General features: G+C 43.5%; 1 protein-coding gene across 3 annotated transcripts; it reads right to left on the reverse strand.

The window, feature by feature from the left end:
• Positions 1 to 1,900: 1,900 nt before the first annotated feature.
• On the reverse strand, positions 1,901 to 24,795 carry HEATR4 (HEAT repeat containing 4). 3 transcript variants are annotated; one of them, XM_077264370.1, is made up of 16 exons: positions 24,685 to 24,795; positions 22,523 to 23,185; positions 22,265 to 22,452; positions 20,973 to 21,113; positions 19,290 to 19,511; positions 18,609 to 18,734; positions 18,172 to 18,318; positions 17,729 to 17,889; positions 16,758 to 16,862; positions 15,946 to 16,064; positions 14,731 to 14,911; positions 4,681 to 4,750; positions 4,301 to 4,487; positions 4,135 to 4,213; positions 2,894 to 3,065; positions 1,901 to 2,122 (listed from the first exon to the last, which is right to left on the reverse strand). In XM_077264370.1, exons 2-16 carry the CDS (start codon positions 23,167 to 23,169, stop codon positions 2,103 to 2,105), a joined length of 2,565 nt encoding a protein of 854 aa, XP_077120485.1. In that variant the 5' UTR covers positions 23,170 to 23,185; positions 24,685 to 24,795; the 3' UTR covers positions 1,901 to 2,102. The 3 variants fall into 3 exon arrangements, with proteins under 3 accessions (XP_077120485.1, XP_077120478.1, XP_077120468.1); XM_077264363.1 differs by having other exon boundaries at positions 1,901 to 3,065; positions 18,175 to 18,318; XM_077264353.1 differs by having other exon boundaries at positions 1,901 to 3,065.

Below are 24,795 nucleotides of genomic sequence, written 5' to 3' on the forward strand. Positions count from 1 at the left end.
CATTCCCCTGGGCCATCCCAGCTACCTGCTCCTAGGGGTCAGCCGCCATCTACCCAAGGTCAGTCCTGGAGTAGCACCTGGATCGCCTCCCTTGTCTCTCCACGGACCTCTGTGTCGTTAGCTGCTGCGTGTCTGTGGTCAGGTCGGGTGAGACTTCTACTCACACCCCTCCAGGTCTTCCTTGGGCTTTGGCACAGTGGTCCCAACACCCAGCCCCTTACATACAGCTCTGGCAAAAATTAAGAGACCACTGCACAGTTTTATAAAAATCAGCTTCTCTCCATTCCAGTGTCAGTTGAATTCCAACCAGAGTACACCTCATTCTACTTAATGTGCTTCTGATTTGGTGCTCCCCTCAGCCAAATCGTATTTAACGAAGGAAAGTATAAAAAACACTGCTGTGATGTTCACAATCCTCTTGCAATAGGACAAGCTGGATAGCAAAACAAGTGCTAGTTATAACCCAAAAGTAATAGGAATGAAAAAATAACTTTTAACCATGCCAAAGGAGATGAAATGAAAAGTACAACAAGGTCAAGCAGCAGACATTGGTGACAACAAAGCTACATACTGGCAAAGGGCGAAAACGACTCTCCACTGACCGGGATGACCATCATTTTATTCAAATGTCACTCAGCAACCACAGGATGACATCAAGTGACCTACAAAAGGAATGGCAAATGGCAGCTGGGGTGAAGTGCATGGCAAGAACAGTTCGTAACAGGCTCCTAGAGGCAGGCCTCAAGTCATGTAAAGCTAGAAAAAAGCCTTTCATTAATGAGAAGCAAAGGAAACCCAGGCTGAAGTTTGCCAAAGACCATAAGGATTGGACCATAGAGCACTGGAGTAAGGTAATCTTCTCTGATGAGTCTAATTTTCATCTTTGCCCAACAACTGTTCGTCTAATGGTTAGATGGAGACCTGGACAGGCGTACAAGCCACATTGTCTTGCACCCACTGTGAAATTTGGTGGAGGATCAGTGATGATCTGTGGATGCTTCAGCAAGGCTGGAATTGGGCAGGTTAATCTTTGCGAAGGACGTATGAATCAAGCTGCATACAAGGTTATACTGGAAAAACAGTTGATTCCTTCTGCTCAGGCAATGTTCCCCAACTCTGAGGACTGTTTTTTCCAGCAGGACAATGCGCCATGCCACACAGCAAGGTCAATCAAGGTGTGGATGAAGGACCACCACATCAAATTCCTGTGATGGCCAGCCCAATCTCCAGACCTGAACCCCATTGAAAACCTCTGGAATGTAATCAAGAGGAAGATGTATAGTCATAAGCCATCAAACAAAGAAGAACTGCTTACATTTTTGTACCAGGAGCTGCAAAAGGTCACCCAAAAGCAGTGTGAAAGACTGGTGGAAAGCATGCCAAGACGCATGAAAGCTGTGATTAAAAATCATGGCTATTCCACAAAATATTGGTTTCTGAACTCTTCCTGAGTTAAAATATTAGTATTGTTGTTTCTAAATGATTATGAACTTGTTTTTTTTGCATTATTTCGGGTCTGCAAGCAATGGATTTTTTTATTTTGACCATTTCTCATTTTCAGAAAAAAAATATAAAATTTATTGCTTGGAAATTCGGAGACATGTTGTCAGTAGTTTATAGAATAAAAGAACAATTCACATTTTACTCAAAAATATACCTATAAAGAGAAAAATCGGCAAACTGAACATTTTGCAGTGGTCTCTTAATTTTTGCCTGAGCGGTATATTTTACATATTGTGCACAGAATTCTCCCATATGTAGGGCTCACAATCTAATCTCCATATATCGGACATCTAAAATAAAAAAATGCAACAAATAAACAGTCTTTATTAAAATCCTCTACCATGTGTATGTTTGTTTCCAATAGCATTAATGACAAATTGGGCCGCAATATCCAGATGTATACTATACGCGCAGCTTGGAATCGGTACTTTGGTACTTCGTACCTGATGTGGCTGATGGACAGCTTTGCCCTGGATAGGAAAAGAATGATAGTGGACTAAAGCGTAACGTGACAACTGAGTGTGAATCTGTGCTGGCTACTGTTCACACTCCTGACCTTGGTTTGAGTATGGAGTGGCTGCGGGTCTCGTCACCTATTCTTATCTTCCTTCCCTCTTCCCTATACAAATAAAAGTCACCACCTTTAGCGGGAATCTGTAAGCAGGTCTTTGCTATGTAATCTGACAGCAGCATGACACAGAGACCCTAATTCTTGCTGGGTATAGCTTAGTTTCCTGGGTGCAGTAGTTAAGATAGTCACAGTTTTCTCTGCTGCTGTGCTCTGAATGCTGAGCTGTGGATAACTCCGCCCCACCACTGATTGGCAGCTTTCTGTATATAACCCCGCCTCCACCACTGATTGGCAGATTTCTGTGTAGACTGTATATTGACAGAAATCTGCTAATCGGGGGTGGGGTTGGACCAGAAGGCACGAGACACCTAGTCCCATAGTGATAATCTCCTGCTGATAAAACACTGATTGTATTGAAACAGCTAAGCACAGTCTAATAAGTGGTGCATCACTGGAATCAACAGAAAATCCTGTATTATACAGCTGCCAACTTCCGTTCCAGTTAATAGGCACCGGCTCATTACAAGACTTTATTCTGCCCTTACCTGTGCTTTAACTGCAGCAGGCACAAGATTGGCCGCCAATCGGCCATCCGTGAATGACGTAGGATGCATCAAGTTGATGGACTGCTATAATAGAGCAGTTAAAGGTGGTGTCTTCAGTTTATATTGGGAAAACCCGATGACCGGTTCCTTTTCCGTGTGGTCAGGAGACTTGTGTCTGGTCCAGGAATCATGTTGGATTATAAGCTGAAGCGTGCCACTGGCCTTTGCACAGCCATGTGCTATTAGGGGATTTGTCCAATTGCTGTATATGTACCTGAAAATGTTTTGTCCACATTATCCCATAAAAGTCCCTGTTCTTGCTTCTCGTGCTTCCACACAGGAGTATTTGGCAGCACTTGTTCCAGCGCGGTTTGCTCCAATGCTAGATCTTCTTCCATCCTCAGCACTTTAGGAAACAACGCTTCCTTCTGACACAGCTTTGATAACTGCGGAACCATAAAATACAATGGACGTTGATTCAAAAGTAAGATTTGGGATCGGCAGGACGTGTCATCTAGAATATTAAAGGACAAGAGTGGTGCTCTTTCTAAAAGTAAAAGTGTTCTAGAAATTTTACGACAGTCCTGGCTAGCTCTGTCAGGTGGATGGAGCATGGCCAAGCCTGCCAGACAGATTCAGTACAATTTACTCCACTAACGTTCACACTGCCGTGGACTGGCTGCCACAGAGTGCCTAAATGACCTGGGTACAATGAATATGTTTCATTCAACTCCAGTGTTCAGCCCTGGGGCACCCGCACAATCATTAGAATGTGTGATCATTCCTCCTGATTTCTGTGTCTATTTTTTATTTTTGAAATATCTCAAACATAAAGAATCAAGTCTTAAAGGGACTCTGTCACCAGGTTTTTGCTATGTAATCTGAAATCAGCATGATGTAAGGATAGAGACCCTGATTCCAACGATGTGTCACTTAAGGGGCTGTTTGTTCAGTACAATCAATGTTTTATCAGGAGGAGATTATCACGACAGGACTACCTGTCTCTTGTCTCCTGGCCCAACCATGCCCACACCACTGATTGGCAGCTTTCTACCAATCAGGAGTGTGGGCAGGGTTATACACTGCTCAGCATTCCCGAGATCTGCAGCAAACAAAACTGTGATTCTATCATAACTGCTGCCCCAGTAAAATAAGTGACACATTGCTGGAATCATGGTGTCTGCCCCTTCATCATGCTGCTGTCAGATTACATAATAAAAACCTGCCGGTATATTCCCTTTATTTAGTTTTGGCACACTATGCACAATAGATTTGGATTATTCTAGCATGAGCTGACAGATTCCAGGATGTTACTTTGTACCGATGTTCTCGGGTTATATATTAGGGGTACTAAAATAGCAGAATAGGAAGAGGGATCCAATATGACTCTCAGCTCCTCACTCTCAGATTAGATGTCACATGGACAAGTGGAGGAGTGACACCAGACACTTGGCTCCTCCATTGTATATACACCCAGCTTATGATAAATGTGAATCCAGATTTAATATCCCTCACCTGACGCTTGACTTGTGACATCATCTCCTGATTGCCATTATGTTCCATATTCAATGCCGTCAATGTCTGTCTCACCTCCCTAAATGGCAGAAAAGGAGTTAAAAGGCCCAGATGTTATTGTTGGGTTTCTTTGCTTTTTTTTTTTAAAGAAATCCCTAAATCTCACCTACGGGCGAGCTCGTCGCAGTCCAGTAATACTCTGTCTTGAAGGGCATGGTGCACTTCACTGTCACACAAATGTAAGGTTGCGATGCAGCGATAGGCCTCAATCCGCACCCCAGGATCTTTAGCCCGTACGGCCCACAACATAAGTTCTGTCACACGTGGAGTAATGTGCCCAATTTTACCTAAAGCTAGAAAGCATATAATACATTCGTTGACATAAGCCGAACTCCAACATCATATATGTGCATGACACTGAACATCCAACCCTGTACTTCACTTTACACTTGATATACAGTGCACCATATGGACAGAAGTAAGTGCCCCCTCCCCCCACATTACAGCAGAACCGCTACATGGACTATATATTGGCGCCTCACTGACCTCTGATGGCATGCGCCTGGACTTTCCAGACTGGATCATTCTGAACGAGTTGATAGAGGCAATTCATGACCTAGGAAAAGGCAATATGATATATTATTAATAGGAAAGTGACACTAGTGATTGTTTGATAATCAATGCTTAGAAAAATATTCTATAATCTACTCCAAATCTAAATCTCTACCATTTTTAGTCTATAGTCTGACAAGTTACTGATCTGCAAAACTACATTTTCAAAACATCTCACTTTATTCAGTATGAGTGCCACGTGCATAAATGTCCGCACTTACAGACTCGTGTAGAACGCACGTGTTGAAATCCCCGCACTTACAGCATCCTGTAGAACACCACGTGTAGAAATCCCCACACTTACAGCATCCTGTAGAATGCTCTTGTAGAAATCTCCGCACTTACAGCATCCTGCAGAACACCACGTGTAGAAATCCCCACACTTGCAGCATACCGTAGAATGCCACGTTTAGATATCCCTGCACTTATAGCCTCCTGTAGAACCCCACATGTAGAAATCCCCGCACTTACAACATCCTGTAGAACGCCACGGGTAGAAATCCCCGCACTTACAACATCCTGTAGAACGCACGTGTAGAAATCCCTGCACTTACAGCCTCCTGTAGAACGCCACTTGTAGAAATCCCCGCACTTACAGCCTCCTGTAGAACACCATGTGTAGAAATCCCCACACTTACATCCTGTAGAACGCACGTGTACAAATAATAGAATTAGTCTTACCGGTAATTTGGTTTCTTAGGATTTTTAGGAACCTTCCACGACAGTCACCTTGAGGTTGTCTCCCCGCCCTAGTGGGGGACAGGAAACACAAAGAGGTTAAATAACCCTCCCTTTCCTGCTATCTCCAGTGTTTTTTCTGGCCATACTAGCGAGAATAACTAACTACCACCAAAGTGCAGGAATCATCCACTGAATATCAGATAGGGAGGGAAATTAGTGCTGTCGTGGAAGGTTCCTAGAAACTGAATTACCGGTAAGACTATTTCTATTTTCTAGTCACCTTCCACGACAGTCACCTTGGAGTTATACAAACGATAATTTCTTTAGAGAGGGACTACGGCTTGTAGAACGCGTCTGCCGAATATCAGATCCCTGTCGAAATTTAGTCTGTAGTGTCTGATGAAAGTATATATAGAAGACCAGGTGGCGGCTCTGCATATCTGCTCAGATGAAGCGTTCCCTCTTGCTGCCCATGATGTGAAGACCGGGTAGAATGGGCTTTCAGCGAGATCGGCGGAGGGAGATCTTTTGCCGAGTATGCAAGGCAGATGGCCTGCTCAATCCAGTTTTGATTGCCTTGACTTTGCCTGACCGGATCTTCTGCAGAGTCTTTGACAGCATCGGAATTGGTGGGAAGGCGTAAGCCAGGTTGAAGGTCCATGAATGAACGAAAGCATCTATCCCCAGAGCCCCACACATGGGGCTGAGGGAGAAATATGTTTTTGACTAATTGGTTCAGGGGTTTTAAGTTTATGATCACTCTGCATTTCCCGGAGGGTTTTCCTATGAGGAATAGACGAGAGTAATGACCTCTGCCTAAGTCCTGCTGAGGTACATGAGAGATCACTTTTTCTCGCAAGAGATCCTGAATTTGATGGAGAAGAGAGTCCTGGAGGTTTGGGGACTGTTCCGGGGTAATTCTCAGGCATTGGGGGCGGGGCCCTCGAATTCCAATTTCAGTCCGAATTGTATGGTGTGGAGGTTCCACTGGTTCGTGGATATGGACTGCCATCGGGCGAGAAACTGCGAGTCGACCCCCCCACCGGAGAGTCACTGTTTATCAGGGGTCTGTTGCTGTTGAGGCACGAGGATATTCCTGCCTCTACCCCCCTTCGGGTAGCTCCATTGACCCGTTTTACCTTTTCCCCTGAAGTCCTTCTGGGAGGATTGGTCACGAGGGGGACAAAAAAAACGTTTCCTAGCAATTTTTTGTTCGGGAAGCGATTTTTTTTTTTTTTCCCTATCAGATGCCTTTTCAAGGATATCATCCCAGACTGGCCCGAAGACATGGTGTCCCTGAAAGGGGATGGCACAGAGTTTGGTTTTAGAGGTGATGTCTCCTCCCCATGACTTCAGCCAAAGGGCTCTCTTGGCTGAGTTAGAGAGGACTAGGGACCGAGCAGCCACACGGACGGATCCCCCTGAGGCATCGGCTAAGAACCCTGTTGCCTTTTGAAGGGAGTCCAGGATTTCCTCTCTGGAACTACCCTGGGAGAGATGTTCCTCTAATTTGCGAAGCCAGAGGACTCGGGCCCTGGCGACACAGGTAGACGCAATATTTGCTTTAAGCAAATTTGTAGAGGATTCCCAAGACCTCTTTAGGTGGCTTTCTATTTTCCGATCCATTGGATCTTTTAATTGAGAGGAATCCTCAAATGGGAGAGATGTCTTTTTAGAGACCTGGACGTCCACCCTGGGGACCTCCCAAATAGAATTGTCACCTTCTAGGGGAAAGCGGTTCTTAAAATCTGAAGGTACGCTAAGGCCCTTCTCTGGGGAAGCCCACTCCTGAAAAATAAGGTTCTGGACATTTTCCATGAATAGGAAACCCTTTTTTGCTTTTGGGTTTCAGACCCCCAAACATTTCATCCTGAACGGAATGTTTTTCCTCCACTTCCTCAACCCCCATGGTGCTTCTTACTATAGAAACAAGCTCATCCATATCCTCAGAAGAAAAATATTTTTTCCCGTCAGGTTTAGGGTTGGATGTAGAGCCCTCATTTTCCAAATTATTGCCTGACTCTGAGGTATGAACCTCACCCGAGTCAGAATCAGATTCAACCGGTGCCATTTTTCCTCTTTTTAGGGGGGGAGGATACGACACCTGGGGCTGGGAAAAGGCTGCCATGGAGGTTTGTACCTCCTGTTTAGTCAGAGTTTTAACCCCTTTCTGACATTAGACGTACTATCCCGTCGAGGTGGGGTGGGCCCGTATGACCACCGACGGGATAGTACGTCATCACCGATCAGCCGCTCTCACGGGGGGAGCGCGGCCGATCGGGGCCGGGTGTTAGCCGACTATCGCAGCTGACATCCGGCACTATGTGCCAGGAGCGGTCACGGACCGCCCACGGCACATTAACCCCCGGCACACTGCGATCAAACATGATCGCAGTGTCCCGGCGGTATAGGGAAGTATCGTGCACGGAGGGGGCTCCCTGCGGGCTTCCCTGAAACCCCCGGAGCAACGCGATGTGATCGCGTTGCTCCGAGGGTCTCTTACCTCCTCCTCCCTGCAGCAGGCCCGGATCCAAGATGGCCGCGGCATCCGGGTCCTGCAGGGAGGTGGCTTCACTGCGCCTGCTCAGAGCAGGCTCCGGGAAGCCTCCAGGAGCTCTGCACTTCAGATCGCCGATCTGACACAGTGCACAGCAGAGTGCCAGATCAGCGATCTTACACTATAACATGATGCCGCCCCCCCCCCCCCCCCCCCCCCCGGGGCAATGTTATAGTGTAAAAAAAATATTCACATGTTTAAAAAGTATTTAAAAAAATCCCCCAAAAAGTTCCAAAAAAAATATATATATATTGTCCCTATAAATACATTTCTTTATCTAAATAAAAAAATAAAACAATAAAAGTACACATATTTAGTATTGTCGCGTCCGTAACGACCCGACCTATAAAACTGTCCCACTAGTTAACCCCTTCAGTAAACACCGTAAAAAAAAATGAGGCAAAAAACAACACTTTATTATCATACCGCCAAAACAAAAAGTGGAATAACACGCGATCAAAAAGACGGATATAAATAACCATGGTACCGCTGAAAACGTCATCTTGTCCCGCAAAAAACGAGCCGCCATACAGCGTCATCAAAGAAAAAAGTTATAGTCCTCAGAATAAAGCGATGCAAAAAGAATTTTTTCTATAAAATAGTTTTTATCATATAAAAGCGGCAAAACATAAAAAGATGATATAAATGAGGTATCGCTGTAATCGTACTGACCCAAAGAATAAAGCTGCTTTATCCATTTTACCAAACGCGGAACGGTATAAACGTCTCCCCCAAAAGAAATTCATGAATAGCTGATTTTTGGTCATCCTGCCTCACAAAAATCAGAATAAAGAGTGATCAAAAAATGTCACGTGCTTGAAAATGTCACCAATAAAAACGTAAACTCGTCCCGCAAAAAAACAAGACCTCACATGACTGTGGACCAAAATATGGAAAAATTATAGCTCTCAAAATGTGGTAACGTAAAAAATATTTTTTGCAATAAAAAGCGTCTTTCAGTGTGTGACGGCTGCAAATCATAAAAATCCGCTAAAAAACCCGCTATAAAAGTAAATCAAACCCCCCTTCATCACCCCCTTAGTTAGCGAAAAATTAAAAAATTAAAAAGTATTTATTTCCATTTTCCCATTAGGGTTAGGGTTAGGGCAAGGGTTAGGGTTGGGGCTAGGGTTAAGGCTACAGTTAGGGTTGGGGCTAAAGTTAGGGTTAGGGTTGGGGCTAAAGTAAGGGTTAGGGTTTGGATTACATTTACGGTTGGGAATAGGGTTGGGATTAGGGTTAGGGGTGTGTCAGGGTTAGGGGTGTGGTTAGGGTTACCGTTGGGATTAGGGTTAGGTATGTGTTTGGATTAGGGTTTCAGTTATAATTGGGGGGTTTCCACTGTTAAGGCACATCAGGGGCTCTCCAAACGCGACATGGCGTCCGATCTCAATTCCAGCCAATTCTGTGTTGAAAAAGTAAAACAGTGCTCCTTCCCTTCCGAGCTCTCCCGTGCGCCCAAACAGGGGTTTACCCCAACATATGGGGTATCAGCGTACTCAGGACATATTGGACAACAACTTTTGGGGTCCAATTTCTCCTGTTACCCTTGGGAAAATACAAAACTGGGGGCTAAAACATAATTTTTGTGGAAATTTTTTTTTTTATTTTCACGGCTCTGCGTTATAAACTGTAGTGAAACACTTGGGGTTCAAAGTTCTCATAACACATCTAGATAAGTTCCTTGGGGGGTCTAGTTTCCAATATGGAGTCACTTGTGGGGGGTTTCTACTGTTTAGGTACATTAGGGGCTCTGCAAACGCAATGTGACGCCTGCAGACCAATCCATCTAAGTCTGCATTCCAAATGACGCTCCTTCCCTTCCGAGCTCTGCCATGCGCTCAAACGGTGGTTGTCCTCCACATATGGGGTATCAGCGTACTTAGGACAAATTGGACAACAACTTTTGGGGTCTAATTTCACCTGTTACCCTTGAAAAAATGCAAAACTGGGGGCTAAAAAATAATTTTTGTAGAAAAAAAAAAGTTTTTTCTATTTTCACTTTTCTGCGTTATAAACTGTAGTGAAACACTTGGGGGTTCAAAGCTCTCACAACACATCTAGATGAGTTCCCTAGGGGGTCTACTTTCCAAAATGGTGTCACTTGTGGGGGGTTTCAATGTTTAGGCACATCAGGGGCTCTCCAAACTCAACATGGCGTCCCATCTCAATTCCTGTCAATTTTGCATTGAAAAGTCAAACGGCGCTCCTTCCCTTCCGAGCTCTCCCATGCGCCCAAACAGTTGTTTACCCCCATATATGGGGTATCAGCGTACTCAGGACAAATTGTACAACAACTTTTGGGGTCCAATTTCTTCTCTTACCCTTGGGAAAATAAAAAATTGGGGGTGAAAAGATCATTTTTGTGAAAAAATATGATTTTTAATTTTTACGGCTCAGCATTATGAACTTCTGTGAAGCACTTGGTGCGTCAAACTGCTCACCACACATCTAGATAAGTTCCTTAGGGGGTCTACTTTCCAAAATGGTGTCACTTGTGGGGGGTTTCAATGTTTAGGCCCATCAGTGGCTCTCCAAACGCAACATGGCGTGCCATCTCAATTCCTGTCAACTTTGCATTGAAAAGTCAAATGGCGCTCCTTCGCTTCCGAGCTCTGCCATGCGCCCAAACAGTGGTTTACCCCCACATATGGGGTATCAGCGTACTCAGGACAAATTGTACAACAACTTTTGTGGTCCATTTTCTCCTGTTACCCTTGGTAAAATAAAACAAATTGGAGCTGAAGTAAATTTTTTGTGAAAAAAAGGTAAATGTTCATTTTTATTTAAACATTCCAAAAATTCCTGTAAAACACCTGAATGGTTAATAAACTTTTTGAATGTGGTTTTGAGCACCTTGAGGGGTGCAGTTTTTAGAATGGTGTCACACTTGGTTATTTTCTATCATATAGACCCCTTAAAATGACTTCAAATGAGATGTGGTCCCTAAAAAAAAAAATGGTGTTGTAAAAATTAGAAATTGCTGGTCAATTTTTAACTCGTATAACTCCCTAACAGAAAAAAAAATTGTTTCCAAAATTGTGCTAATGTAAAGTAGACATGTGGGAAATGTTACTTATTAAGTATTTTGTGTGACATATCTCTGTGATTTAATTGCATAAAAATTCAAAGTTGGAAAATTGCAAAATTTTCGCCAAATTTCCGTTTTTTTCACAAATAAACGCAGGTAATATCAAAGAAATTTTACGACTATCATGAAGTACAATATGTCTCGAGAAAACAATGTCAGAATCACCGGGATCCGTTGAAGCGTTCCAGAGTTATAACCTCATAAAGGGACAGTGGTCAGAATTGTAAAAATTGGCCTGGTCATTATCGTGCAAACCACCCTTGGAGGTAAAGGGGTTAATGCTGTCCAGGAGGGATGGCTGTTCAGCACATAGTATGTCATCCGTACAGGGTTGACACAGGGTCTTCTTGTATGCAGAAGGTAGCCGGGAGCCACAAACACCACTCTTGCGGCTGGGTTTGTTCTTTGGGGCAGAGACCTTTTCTCCCTAAAAGAGAGAGAGGTATACTAAATTCCGAACAGTGAAGGGACCAGCCCAGCTACTCACGGTAGGAGGGTGAACGCTGGGATCTGCAGATGTAGCAGAGGGTTTGTTGCCGTCCAAGGTCAAACTGTCACAGTCACACAGAGACAGAGACACAGCGTCTTACCTGGAGGCTCCTGACCAGGATATGAAGGTATCGAGGTCCAGCATTAATCATGTGCTCCTCCTCCCCTTGGTCCGTAGGGAGGCCCATGACGACCCTATAGTGCAGGCGATTTAGCCCCACATGGAACGCAGGAGATGGCGTGCGGTCCAGTGTGGAGCCCAAGGCCGCGAACAGGAAGTGCGCCGCTGACTTCACATCCGGCGCGCGCGAACCTGGAACTCCACTACACCCCGGGAGGAGGACGCCGGGGAGCTCCGATAGGACCCCAGCAGCACATCACCGCCCCGCTTTTCCTCCGGTGGAGAGGCGGGAGAAAGGGGGTCCCGAGTCCATAGCAGATGGAGACGGGAGCAGCCGCATGGAGGAGGAGAGGTAGCACCGCCCGACCTCAGCTGCCTAGCTTGTAAGAACTTTTCCAGGTGCTCCGTTCGCCAGCCACAGCAGCACCTGAAGGAACCTCTTCATGCCCCACTGGGGGACAGGAAAAACACTGGAGATAGCAGGAAGGGGAGGGTTATTGAACCTCTTTGTGTTTCCAGTCCCCCACTTCTTCCTGTAGAACGCGCGTGTAGAAATCCCTGCACTTACAGCCTCCTGTAAAACGCCACGTGTAGAAATCCCCGCACTTACAGCCTTCTGTAGAACATCATGTGTAGAAATCTTCGCACTTACAGCCTTCTGTAGAACGCCAGGTGTATAAATCTCCGCAGGAACAGCCTCTTGTAGAACGCCATGTGTAGAAATCTCCGCACTTACAGCCTCTTGTGGAATGCCACATGTAGAAATCCTCGCACTTACAGCCTCCTGTAGAACGCACGTGTAGAAATCCCTGCACTTACAGCCTCCTGTAGAACGCCACTTGTAGAAATCCCCGCACTTACAGCCTCCTGTAGAACACCACGTATAGAAATCCCCACACTTCCTGTAGAACGCGCGTGTAGAAATCCCTGCACTTACAGCCTCCTGTAAAACATCACGTGTAGAAATCTACGCGCTTACAGCCTTCTGTAGAACGCCAGGTGTATAAATCTCCGCACAAACAGCCTCCTGTACAATGCCACGTGTAGAAATCGCTGCACTTACAGCCTCTTGTAGAACGCCACATGTAGAAATCCTCGCACTTACAGCCTCCTGTAGAACGCACGTGTAGAAATCCCTGCACTTACAGCCTCCTGTAAAACGCCACATGTAGAAATCTCCGCACTTACAACCTTCTGTAGAACGCCAGGTGTAGAAATCGCTGCATTTACAGCTTCTTGTAGAACGCCACGTGTAGAAGTCTCCACACTAACAGCCTCCTGTAGAACGCCATTTGTAGAAATCGCCGCACTTACAGCCTCTTGTAGAACGCTATATGTAGAATTTGCTGCACTTACAGGATCCTTTAAAAATCGCCGCACTTACAGCCTCTTGTAGAATGCCACGTGCAGAAATCCCCGCACTTACATCCTTCTGTAGAACGCCACGAGTAGAAATCACTGCACTTAGTCTCTTGTAGAACGCCACGTGTAGAAATCTCCGCACTAACAGCCTTCTGTAGAACGCCACGTGTAGAAATCGCTGTACTTAGTCTCCTGTAGAACGCCATGTGTAGAAATCGCAGCACTTACAGCCTTCTGTAGAACATCACGTGTAGAAATCTCCGCACTTACAGCCTTCTGTAGAACGCCAGGTGTATAAATCTCCGCACGAACAGCCTCCTGTACAATGCCACGTGTAGAAATCGCTGCACTTACAGCCTCTTGTAGAACGCCACATGTAGAAATCCTCGCACTTACAGCCTCCTGTAGAACGCACGTGTAGAAATCCCTGCACTTACAGCCTCCTGTAAAACGCCACATGTAGAAATCTCCGCACTTACAGCCTTCTGTAGAACGCCAGGTGTAGAAATCGCTGCATTTACAGCTTCTTGTAGAACGCCACGTGTAGAAGTCTCCACACTAACAGCCTCCTGTAGAACGCCATTTGTAGAAATCGCCGCACTTACAGCCTCTTGTAGAACGCTATATGTAGAATTTGCTGCACTTACAGGATCCTTTAAAAATCGCCGCACTTACAGCCTCTTGTAGAATGCCACGTGCAGAAATCCCCGCACTTACATCCTTCTGTAGAACGCCACGAGTAGAAATCACTGCACTTAGTCTCTTGTAGAACGCCACGTGTAGAAATCTCCGCACTAACAGCCTTCTGTAGAATGCCACGTGTAGAAATCGCTGTACTTACAGTCTCCTGTAGAACGCCATGTGTAGAAATCGCAGCACTTACAGCCTTCTGTAGAACATCACGTGTAGAAATCTCCGCACTTACAGCCTGTTGTAGAACGTTATACTGTATGTAGAAATCCCTGAACTTACAGCCTCCTGTAAAACGCCACGTGTAGAAATCTCCGCACTTACAGCCTTCTGTAGAACATCACGTTTAGAAATCTCCGCACTTACAGCCTTTTGTAGAACGCCAGGTGTATAAATCTCCTCACGAACAGCCTCCTGTATAACGCACGTGTAGAAATCCCTGCACTTACAGCCTCCTGTAAAACGCCACGTGTAGAAATCTCCGCACTTACAGCCTCCTGTAGAATGCCACGTGTAGAAATCGCTGCACTTACAGCCTCCTGTAGAAGGCCACGTGTAGAAATCGCCGCACTTACAGCCTCTTGTAGAATGTTATATATAGAAATCCCTGAACTTACAGCCTCCTGTAGAATGCCACGTATAGAAATCGCCGCACTTACAGTGTCTTGTAGAACGTTATATGTAGAAATCCCTGAACTTACAGCCTCCTATAGCACGCCACGTGCAGAAATCCCCGCACTTACAGCCTCCTATAGAAATTGCCACACTTACAGCCCCGTGTAAACACTACGTGTAGAAATCACCGCACTTATAGCCTCCTGTAGAATGCCATGTCTGTTTTGTTATGTGCGGTATTATCTATCTGGGAACTTACAGTATATAGTGTCATTGATCTATGCAGAATTATCTATCTGGTATCATAATGTCAGTTTTATGTGCAGTATTTTCTATTACTAATCTGGAACTATTTTCATCCTATACTACCATACTCACCATCTCATCTTTAATCTGGAGTAATCCCGCCGTCTGACAGGCCTGTCTGCGAACAGCTAAAAAGTCATTTTCAAAGCTCCGCAAGAATCCGGGGAGCAGCTGAGCCGTCATTATTTGTAGGACCCCGATGAGCGATAAAGCCTCCACGTTTGATTTCCAGCTATCGCTCTCCAAATGCTTTCTGGAAATAATCCTCATATTATTACAATTAGCTGTAATGATACAATTCCATGTTACAACGTCCACTTCCTGGGGCAAGAACAACTTCAGTGTTTCCCATATCCCCATCCTTGGCTGTTTCCGGCTACATTTACTAAGGTATGAGGGGCTCACAGAGCCATGAAGCTGAGACTTCGAAGTGTTGTTCTATGTCAAAACCAGACCATGTCTGGCCAGGTGACGTTTCTGCTCATTGTGTGCTCAAATAATACAATATCTCATTATAAGGCCAACGGATATGCCAGGAAGGGTCCGGGAGTATACATTACAGCGACATTTAGGTAGTTGCCAGTGGTCATAACCATGGATACCTAAGCTACTGCAATGCCCTGCACATTGGGTAAGCGACATAGCGAATCAGAAGAACTATACTATATTTCTAGTTGGAGGTATTTGCTAATATTTATTATTATTACACTTATGACATATTAAGATACGATCTTGGAGATGGGAATACCCCTTTCACTAATAATAATGAGTGTATTTTTGGCCTCTGTCTGGTTGGTATGTGTCGTTTATTGAACTGTATAGGAATATGCAGAAGACTGACACTGCCAAAAACATCTATATCCCCTTTAAAGAGTAACTAAACTTTCTTTCTTTTTTTTACTAATTTTGTCCAGAATGGAAAGTTATGAAACTTCATTATGGCATTTGTCTTCATTCCTCTAAAAATAAAATGTCTCCAAGTGCCTACAAAACCGATATTAATGCAGCTGGAGCCAGGCAAACAGACTGGGGAAAAACAGAGGTTTGGAAATGGCATATGCTAAATATTTTTTACAGAAATTAAGACAATTCCTCTACTAAACTGATTTGCACATTTGCATAACTTTCCATGCTGGATAAAAATTAATAAAAAATGGAAAAAAAAAAGTTGAGTTACTTTTTAACACCATGTCCCTATGGCGGGCAGATGGAAGGGCATCCATCAGGATTGTGGCCACTGTCTGCCATATACCTCATAAATATATATCCACAATGCCATGTTCCCACCTGATCTGGTGGTGGACTTCCTTGCCCTGATCTAGTTTGCCCAGAGCCTTGGCAGCGGCTCCCCGGACCCCAGGACTCCAGTCATTCCACATCAGATGACTTAATTTGTTTTTTACTCCCTGTAAAAACAGAAGGAAACCTTGTTACTCACTGACAATTACTGAGTCCGTAAATGTTTGTTCTGATAGTATTGTAAGTTCACTTCTGAAACTCCATAGAATGAAGAATGCGTACGATGCCCTAATGACCTTATAGAATAATTACCTGCTTCAGAAAAATAAACTACTACACTGAGACCCGGACTAATATTGTGTAATGTTACCGCTAACTCTACAGATGTCGAGTATTGGGAATGAGTATTCTCACGGACGGTGATTTCTCACTTGTTCGTTGGGTGAAACGAGTTTTAATTAAGCTTCTTTAACAATTGTCATTCTCGGCAGCACATTGTGCTGTGTAAACAAGCAATGTGCTGCCGAGAGCAATGTCAGCCTGTGCACAGTGAACGATCTGTGCACATGGGAAGCGCAGTCGGACGTTCTAAACAGGCTATTATACGACCGCCAATTGGCAAATATGTTGTTTATTGTAAATGGGGGCACATTGCATAATTAATAATAATAATTATTATTAATCATCTGAGACGTCCAGTTGAAGTGTAACCACAGCTCCCGTATCACATGCAACAAACTGCACACAATATGTCGCCATGCATCCCTGGCGTAAGAAGCAGTTTTCTACCATCACTTCCGGACACAGGAAGGCTGCCCGGCTAGATCAGGCACACCCCGTCATCAGTTCAGGAGGCTTACCTGGCCAATATTTCCATGCAGGACACACAGCGCTTTGCAGGACATAAGTCTTTCTCCCCAGTCACCACTGTTTAGCGCTTCTCCCAGCACGGCGTGGATCAGGTGCTAATGGAAGCAAAGAATTACAACATGGCAATACGATAAGTCCCAACATAAAGTTTATACATAGCATACATAATGCAGAGGTGACACACAAAATTGAGCAGGAAATGGGAAAAAACAAGAGTAATGGGCACAAGGTAAAGTGTCCCGCGGCGTCTCCGCACCTAGCTTGATTGGCAGATCTCTTTGTATATTCAAAAAGGGGGAGACTTGTCAGCCAGGCTAGAACTTAGGCTAGACAATCCAAAAAGGCGCCAACTGTATAGACTAAGTTTAGATTAGCGTGCATAACCGCACGCCAAATCATTATAGAATGACTATAACAGACAACGTGTAATTCTTTATTCTGTGGCGGTACTACACTGGAATTGAAAGTCTTCTCCCTGGCTGCCCTGCAGATTACAGGTAATAACCCTGTGAAAATCCAATTGATAGGGGATCCTGTTAGTAAAAAAAATGTAGTTCAAAGAAGGGAATTATTTAAATAAAGCTCTTAAAGGGGCTGTCCAGCCTTAGGCTACAAGTGACTGTATGCGACTGCAGACTTGAGAATCCTCACATCGCGTGCACTGCACACTGTCAGGATTCCCCTATACCAGGAGCACATGACTGTAATTATGCAATTTGCATACATGCAGACTAGACGCTCAATGCAAGTGTGAGATCGGACACGTCTAGTGGGAATGTGGCCAGAAGTATGCAAATCGCACACTTGCAGTTTCTTGACCACCCGCTGCTCCTAGCATCAGCGAATCCTGACAGTGCGCATTGCACGTGATCTGTGGGTTCACAAGTCTGCGGTCACATAAAGTACAGACTTGTGCCCTAAGGCCGGAAAACCCCTTTAATACTGTGCTGTTGTTACTTACTGTGTGGTTACTAAGCTCGCGCAGCATATAAAGCACCTGCTCTTCTTTTTCTTTGTTGGTTGCTGCAAACATCTGCCCCAGGACCCGTTTTATCACCAGATAACTGTAATTGCCATCCAAAGCGAGACACTGAGCCGCGGCCCAGCTATCTGCATCTGTCCCTGCACACAGAAATATTACAGAATGGGGCGTCTGCTGTACACAAAGCGGGGAACTAATGAATACATTAGGGCAATGTATGAACATGCAGACAACTGCTGATCAATACATTAAAGAGAACAGCACCATGGGTGCTGCAGAATGGTTGTTATTCCCATAGAGAGTGTAGCACTGCCCAGAAACCACCACCGGGGGCAGCGCAGAATTAATACAGTTACACTGCATTAATAAAGGGATTATACAGAGCTTATGTACTCCTTCAAGAGAGCCAAAATGTATAATACCACTTTCCAGAGACTTCAGCATGATCTTCCTTGCCTCCTCGCTTACTTCCCGGATAAGATACTGACACAGGGCGGCTGCCATCCTTACAAGATCATCCTCCTCTCGCAACGCACTGGAGACTAGACTTAGTATTTCTGCAGGAAATGCTAAAAAAAAGACAATTTACAGGTTAGTAAGTAAAATGTAAGCGTTATTCCCAACTTATATGATATTGCATATCACTCAGATCCTAAAGAAAAAATTGCAGCATCCGAAACTCACCATGCAAGTCAATAAGTCAGAAGAAAAAAAAAATCGGACTGCACTTGGATGACATCTGAGTGCAGTCCGATTTCCACAGACTGAAAGAATGGAGAAGCCTCCAAAAAACAATGACAATCCAATGTAGAACTAAAATCTGAGGAGGCGCAGATGATTGTGACTCTTCATCACTCACCAATCTGTTGGGGGGCAGCAACAGCCGAAGAAGCGATGGTTACGAGAGCCGAGATTTTATGGCTGCTGTGCACATTACTAAGATCACTTATCAGCTGCTCCAGGGTGACATCTTTCCAACTTGCACCTAAAATGAACAAAAATAGAAGTGGAGCCAAGTTTTACAATTCTTGATACAATTCCTCACCTAACGAGTACAGATTTCTGCAAATATTGAACTAAAAGTCTACTTAGATTATTATTTGTCTTTTTTTTGTATTGTATTATTCCTCACTTTGAGCACACCGTCCGAGGCAGCTTGCACTTCCGTGGATGAGCTCTTGTAGCATGTATTTAAAGGGGATGTCCAGAATTAGAATAAAATGTCTGATTTTTTTTTTTTCAGAAACAGCACCACATATGCCCGAAGGCTGTTTCTGGTATTGCAGCTCCACACTATTTGGACAGATGTTTTCTAAGTGAGATAATACCATTAAAGAAGCCATCAGCAATTCTACTTCTAAGAAGTAAGGATAGCTTTCCCTTTAAGCATGAAGACTTAGAATTCAAGGCTCAAAAATAAGTTATTGCAGGAATAACTGGAAGTTTTAGACAATCCATAAACTTTGCACACGAAAAGTAAAGTTAGTAGTTTAATTACAGTGTGCTAATATAAATTATTATATACTGTCTGTATACTCACTCAACAACCAGGCACCTTTCCACTCAGTCACAATATTGTGCAGAGCCCGCGTCTTAGTTAATGGCCCAGCCTCGGTTTCCTTACTCCCACTGTTACTGCGAATATGCACTTTTGCTGATGTCTCAGCTTTCTTAGGACTTCTCTCACTCTTATCCCCGACCACTGTTGGAAGGGCTGCCCAACGTACGGCTCCTTTCTTAGGTCTCAAAGACAGGTCAATATCTAATAAGAAAATATAGTTTATGTCCAACAGATACAAAAATTGCAATAATATAAATCAATATAAAAAATGCATCTATCACAATCTAATGACACGAACAGTTTTGTTTTGTAAACATCAAAACTAAGAAGCCCCAATGTCATGGAGAATATTAGTTTAGTTTTCGTTTGTTTACAGGAATATTCAATTGCAATATTTTAAGTGAATGAGTTCATGGATCAACAATTGAGGGCTGAGGGCAAGATGTTGGGTGGCAAGATAAGAGTGAGGGGCGAGGAGCCATAAAGGTAAGGGAGAACATGAGAAGAGTCTGCTGTAAAGATGGCTATTACATTTTAGTGTCACAAAAACTTAAAAACTGCAGAAGCGGTGAAACGCGCGTCGAGGTGAGGATACAGAACTCACATCCTCTCTATAATGGCCACAAGTAATGGATCTTAGGATCTTTTGTTAGAATTCGTACCTTGATCCACCGTGCTATTCTAGCGTGAGTAATAGGTCACTACACACACATATTTTCTTATATACTACTATTACTATGAGACCACAATCTCATTGATGAACATTTATATCAGTGTCATTATTATACATATGTACATGCTATTATTATGACTTATGGCTTTGTCATCTTTTATCACTACTTATGCTTACATTTATGTTCACATTGCTATTTGAGCATTTACTATATAGGATGTAATGGTCTGTTTTCTTATATCTTCTGTCATTGTATAAATGTTCCATGTATGACAGGGAGTGTACTACTCCTGTCCTTTTTATTGTATTCTGTATATTTTTTTATTATGACTATTTAATAAAATTTGCATATTTTTATTATATTTGATCATGCTGCTCCTTCTGTGACGCTATAGGTATAGGATATGTAGAAAATGTTTGATAGAAGTGAGTTCTTGATATGCAACTATCTTTAGAGAACCTTTTTGTAGGCACGGCTCTCTCCATTCACTTTTAGAGAAGCTGAGAAAATTCCAGCGCACGCTTACAATGTTCTCACCCCTATGTGTAAATGGAGCTAGCTATTTTCCATTTTCAAGATTGGTGCTGGTACTAGAGATGGGCATGCCATAAATGTCCAAGATAAGATACCCCATTATGACCCTGGTTGATCAAGTAAGTAAATGTAGTGAGTCCATGGAAAAGCCAACGTTCAGTTGACTGCCTTGGCCAAAATAAAAGTGGCTTGTTTGTGCCCAATCTATTTACAAGCCCCTGGAGCACAATGCTACAGTTAATCCTTGCTCCACCAAGAATACCCACAGGAGGCTCCCAGTTTCACGTCCTGAGAACACTCTTTGCTAATGACCTGCGGTCTACTAAACTCGCTGCGTGTCAAACACGATTGTGTTGGATCCCTCATGTCTAAAATCTGCCCAGGCACTGATGTCGGCCATAACTCATTTCTCTGGCAGACTCCTCTGAGAATTACTGGGTTTTAACACACTGACCTGACTGTCCATCAGAAGACATCCATTGTTTGTAAGATCTGGGCACCGATGGCCGCACGTGTTTCTCATATCTGGTGTTGCTATCCATGACAATGCAGTTTTTTTGCTTTGATTCTCTCTGGTGAATAATTTTACTCACCCCTATAATGCAGAAAAAAATGTTAATTTCTGAAAACTTTATCAGTTTCGTAAAGATCTTTAGTAGTGATGAGCGAATATACTCGAGATTTCCCGAGCACACTCGGGTGACCTCCAAGTATTTTTTAGTGCTCGGAGATTTTAGTTTTCATCGCCTCAGCTGAATGATATACAGCTATTAGCCAGGCTAAGTACATGTGGGGGTTGCCTGGTTGCTAGGGAATCCCCACATGTAATCAAGCAGGCTAGTAGCTGTAAATCATTCAGCTGCGGCGAAGAAATCGAAATCTCCAAGCACTAAAAAATACTCAGAGGACACACGAGCGTGCTCGGGAAATCTCGAGTAATGAGTATATTCGCTCATCACTAATCTTTAGCCAACTAACATGATGCAAGTTGGAAATCAGCACAACTTGGACCAGCAATGAACCCAAGTGCACCAATATTCATCGCCTTCATGGCAGCTTTTACCCAGGCATCACGACTCCAAGGATTTGCTTTGGACTACCCCATAATACCTTCTGATTAACCTATATCAAGGATGGGGAAACGCATGGAGGTCGCAGTGATTTGGCACGTTTATTCTGTGGTATCTCCTTGTGGCCCTTTTGGTGTGTATGTCTTGTGTGGTTCATGTATCACATCTACATTTAATTACGTATGACCTTTTTTTTATAGTCACTCTGTCCATATTTATGGATATTTTATGGATATTCAGGATTTTTGCTCTCCCAAATTCATCCAGATTAAGGGTGACTTTTGGTGAGTACAGGGCTCCTTAGGGTCTTCTAGGTTTAGATGACGGTGAGCGGTGGGCCAAGTGCTTTATTTAGGGTGCCAATCTCTGTGGGTGGCTCTGCAACGGTGCACGTTTGCCCGGCGCACTGAGGAACAGTAAGGGGATACATCAAAATAAATTACAGGATGTGGGAACACCTGTGAAATCTCACTCATGCATGCGACTGGTTCCGTCGAGAGTTCTGGCCAAATCTAAATTTTTGAGATTCTATACAGAAGTGCATGACGGAGTCTCAAAAGTGTGGTTAACTGTATTGTGAGCATAGCCTAAGAATTGCCTAAGCTGGATTTCCAATATCACGCAACCTCTTTTTCTCCTAAGGTGACACCAATACGGCTTAACTGGAACACAGTACCTGAGTAAAGCTCGCTCTCAAAATCATTTTCTGTGGCATAGACATATTTTCCAACCTTGGGATTCATCAGATCCTGAAGTCTCAAGGGTGGTGCCAATTCAAAATGCTTAATGGATAAAGTTTCTGCCGTCTTGTTTTGGCCGCCAACATCCTGCACTTGTTTTTGAGGTGGTAAATAACCTGGAATCCTGAAGGAGAAGATCATCGTTAGAGATTGTAAATGTGGAATAAAGAACATAACAATGTTTACCAGCTTACTTGTAAAAGACAGGAAGAAGCGTCCCTGGTTTATGATCTTCTATAAATTCCATACGATCCTCTACTTTATAGTTTTTCAGTTCTTCACAGGTCGTTACATTTTCTTCAGACATGTGATGACCATTGATAATCTCAGTAGAGGTACTCCATCCAGAGTATTTGGAGAGCCTTTCCTTGGCATCTCTTTGTTCATTGTGTTCAGGTTTCCTCCACTGACTATTTCCAAAGTTGATGCAGCTTTTTGCTTTTAGTTTTTTTGAGGGAACAAATGTTTCAACATAACTTACACGCTGATGTTCTGCCTGTAACTTGTGTTGATTTGGTTGTGGCCTTAAGATGGTTCTCATTCCTTTTTGCGAAATTACATTTGAGGCATCGTACACATCCCTCGTATCCCAATCTTGGTAAGAGAGGCTGGCCAAACCTCTGTCCTTTATCACCTCTTTAGAAAAAAGAAGGTCGCTAGCTACATTCTGAATGTAATTTTCATGACATTTTAAGGAATGTTGATTCGATGGGTGGAAATCAGTGACAGGAGATGACAGAGAGGGTGGAAATCCATTCATCGATATTGTGAGTTTTCCAATCTTTTGATATGGTTCTTCAGAGAATATGTTCTGTTCACAATAAAGTATAGGTCGCTCCATCACAAGGATTATATAGCTTTTATATAAAAAAAAATGATAAGAAAAAAAATAATGTTTGAGCTACAGGATCATGTAGTCTGCAATAGATTTGTTTCCATTAAATAAAGATGGAATACGACGGTGCATTTTTTTTTCTTATTTTTGTGATATTTGATTGTGTTTTTTTTCTCTTGCACAACCCTTTTAATTAAGATTGTCGGTACCTGTTATTGCAGCTCAATTTCATGAACTTGCATTGAATTCAAGCTGCAGCACCACATACAACTCATGGTCATGAGTGGCACAGTTTTAAAAAAAGAAAAGCATAACTTTCTAATTTCATAAAAAGGTAAATTTAACTTAAAAAATGTGTGAAGTGGTAAAAAAGAAGAAAAAACCAAACTATGAGTATGTAAACAGCTCTGCTCAAAGTTGGAGGAAAAGCTGATTGCTTCTGTCCCTTCAATTTAGCGATCAGAGGGGGACCCCAACGAATGGATAAATAATGGGGGAAGAAGTGATCAGCAGATCCTTGGAGATGTGTACATGAGCACAGATTGCTTCACATCCTTCATTTCATTGTTAAAAATTTGTGATATGCTACTATAACATTTTTTTTCTCCAAAGTTTAATTTCCCTTTAAATGTTTTCTTGTTATTAAAGGGATTGTCCACTACTAAAACAACCACTTCTCAATCCTCAATGTTTTGTCCCTAGTAAAATAATTACACTTATACTCACCGATGCTGGCGTCGTTCCAGCAATGTGGTCACTGTCACTCCCAGGGTTTGCGTGACATTGTCACGTCAAGCAATCCCTGTGGCTGCTTCACTCTCCCCTCCTTTGGCTAAATCATATACATCCCAAGGAAAAGAGAGCTCACTTCTTCCGGGTGAATGTGATGTGTCCGAAGGAGACTGTCGATTAGCCACAGGGATCGCGTGATGTAACAATGTCACATGAGCCCCAGGAGAGATGGAACGGGGTAAGTATAGGTGTTATTATTTTACGGGAAGCAAACTTACGGATTTAGAAGGGGTTGTCGGAGTAGTGGACAACTCCTTTAATTCTCTATCTTTCATAGCCATCCCAAGTGTAGAGAGTGAAAAAAAATAACCTCAACTATATTAACCCTCAGCGCAAGTGACCACTTCTACAATCACTAGGCTCAGCGGTTTCTTGCAGTTTTCATTAGCAAGACCACTGAGCCCAGAGATTGGCTGCAGTGCCTACGTGCACTGTAGTTGTGACCTCACTGCTGCAGCCTGTCAACAATGATCAGGGGCAGCAGTGAAGAAGCTGCCCAGGACCTGAGGATGATGAGTAAAGCTAAGTTTGTTACTTAATACTGAAAAACCCCTTGAAGGTAATAGCTAAAGCATCTTCGCAGTCTAAAATCCCCACCAGACAAGAAACAAACCTTATCTCAGCATCCAGCCTAGTGGGTATTGAATGACACATTGGAGTTAAAGTCTGGAAATTGCAGTATACGTTCTCCAAAGAAAATAATGTAAATCAAAGATTAAATATATTTACCTGAAAAGTAAAACAGAACTAATCTCCAAAGATGAGATTGCGATCACTCAGCTCCTGCAAAGTGGCAGCCAGGTCAGTGTTGTGCACAGCAGTGCTAAGCAACGTGTCCAA

The sequence above is a fragment of the Ranitomeya variabilis genome, chromosome 1 (genome assembly GCF_051348905.1).
Source record: "Ranitomeya variabilis isolate aRanVar5 chromosome 1, aRanVar5.hap1, whole genome shotgun sequence".
NCBI classification, from domain to species: domain Eukaryota; kingdom Metazoa; phylum Chordata; class Amphibia; order Anura; family Dendrobatidae; genus Ranitomeya; species Ranitomeya variabilis.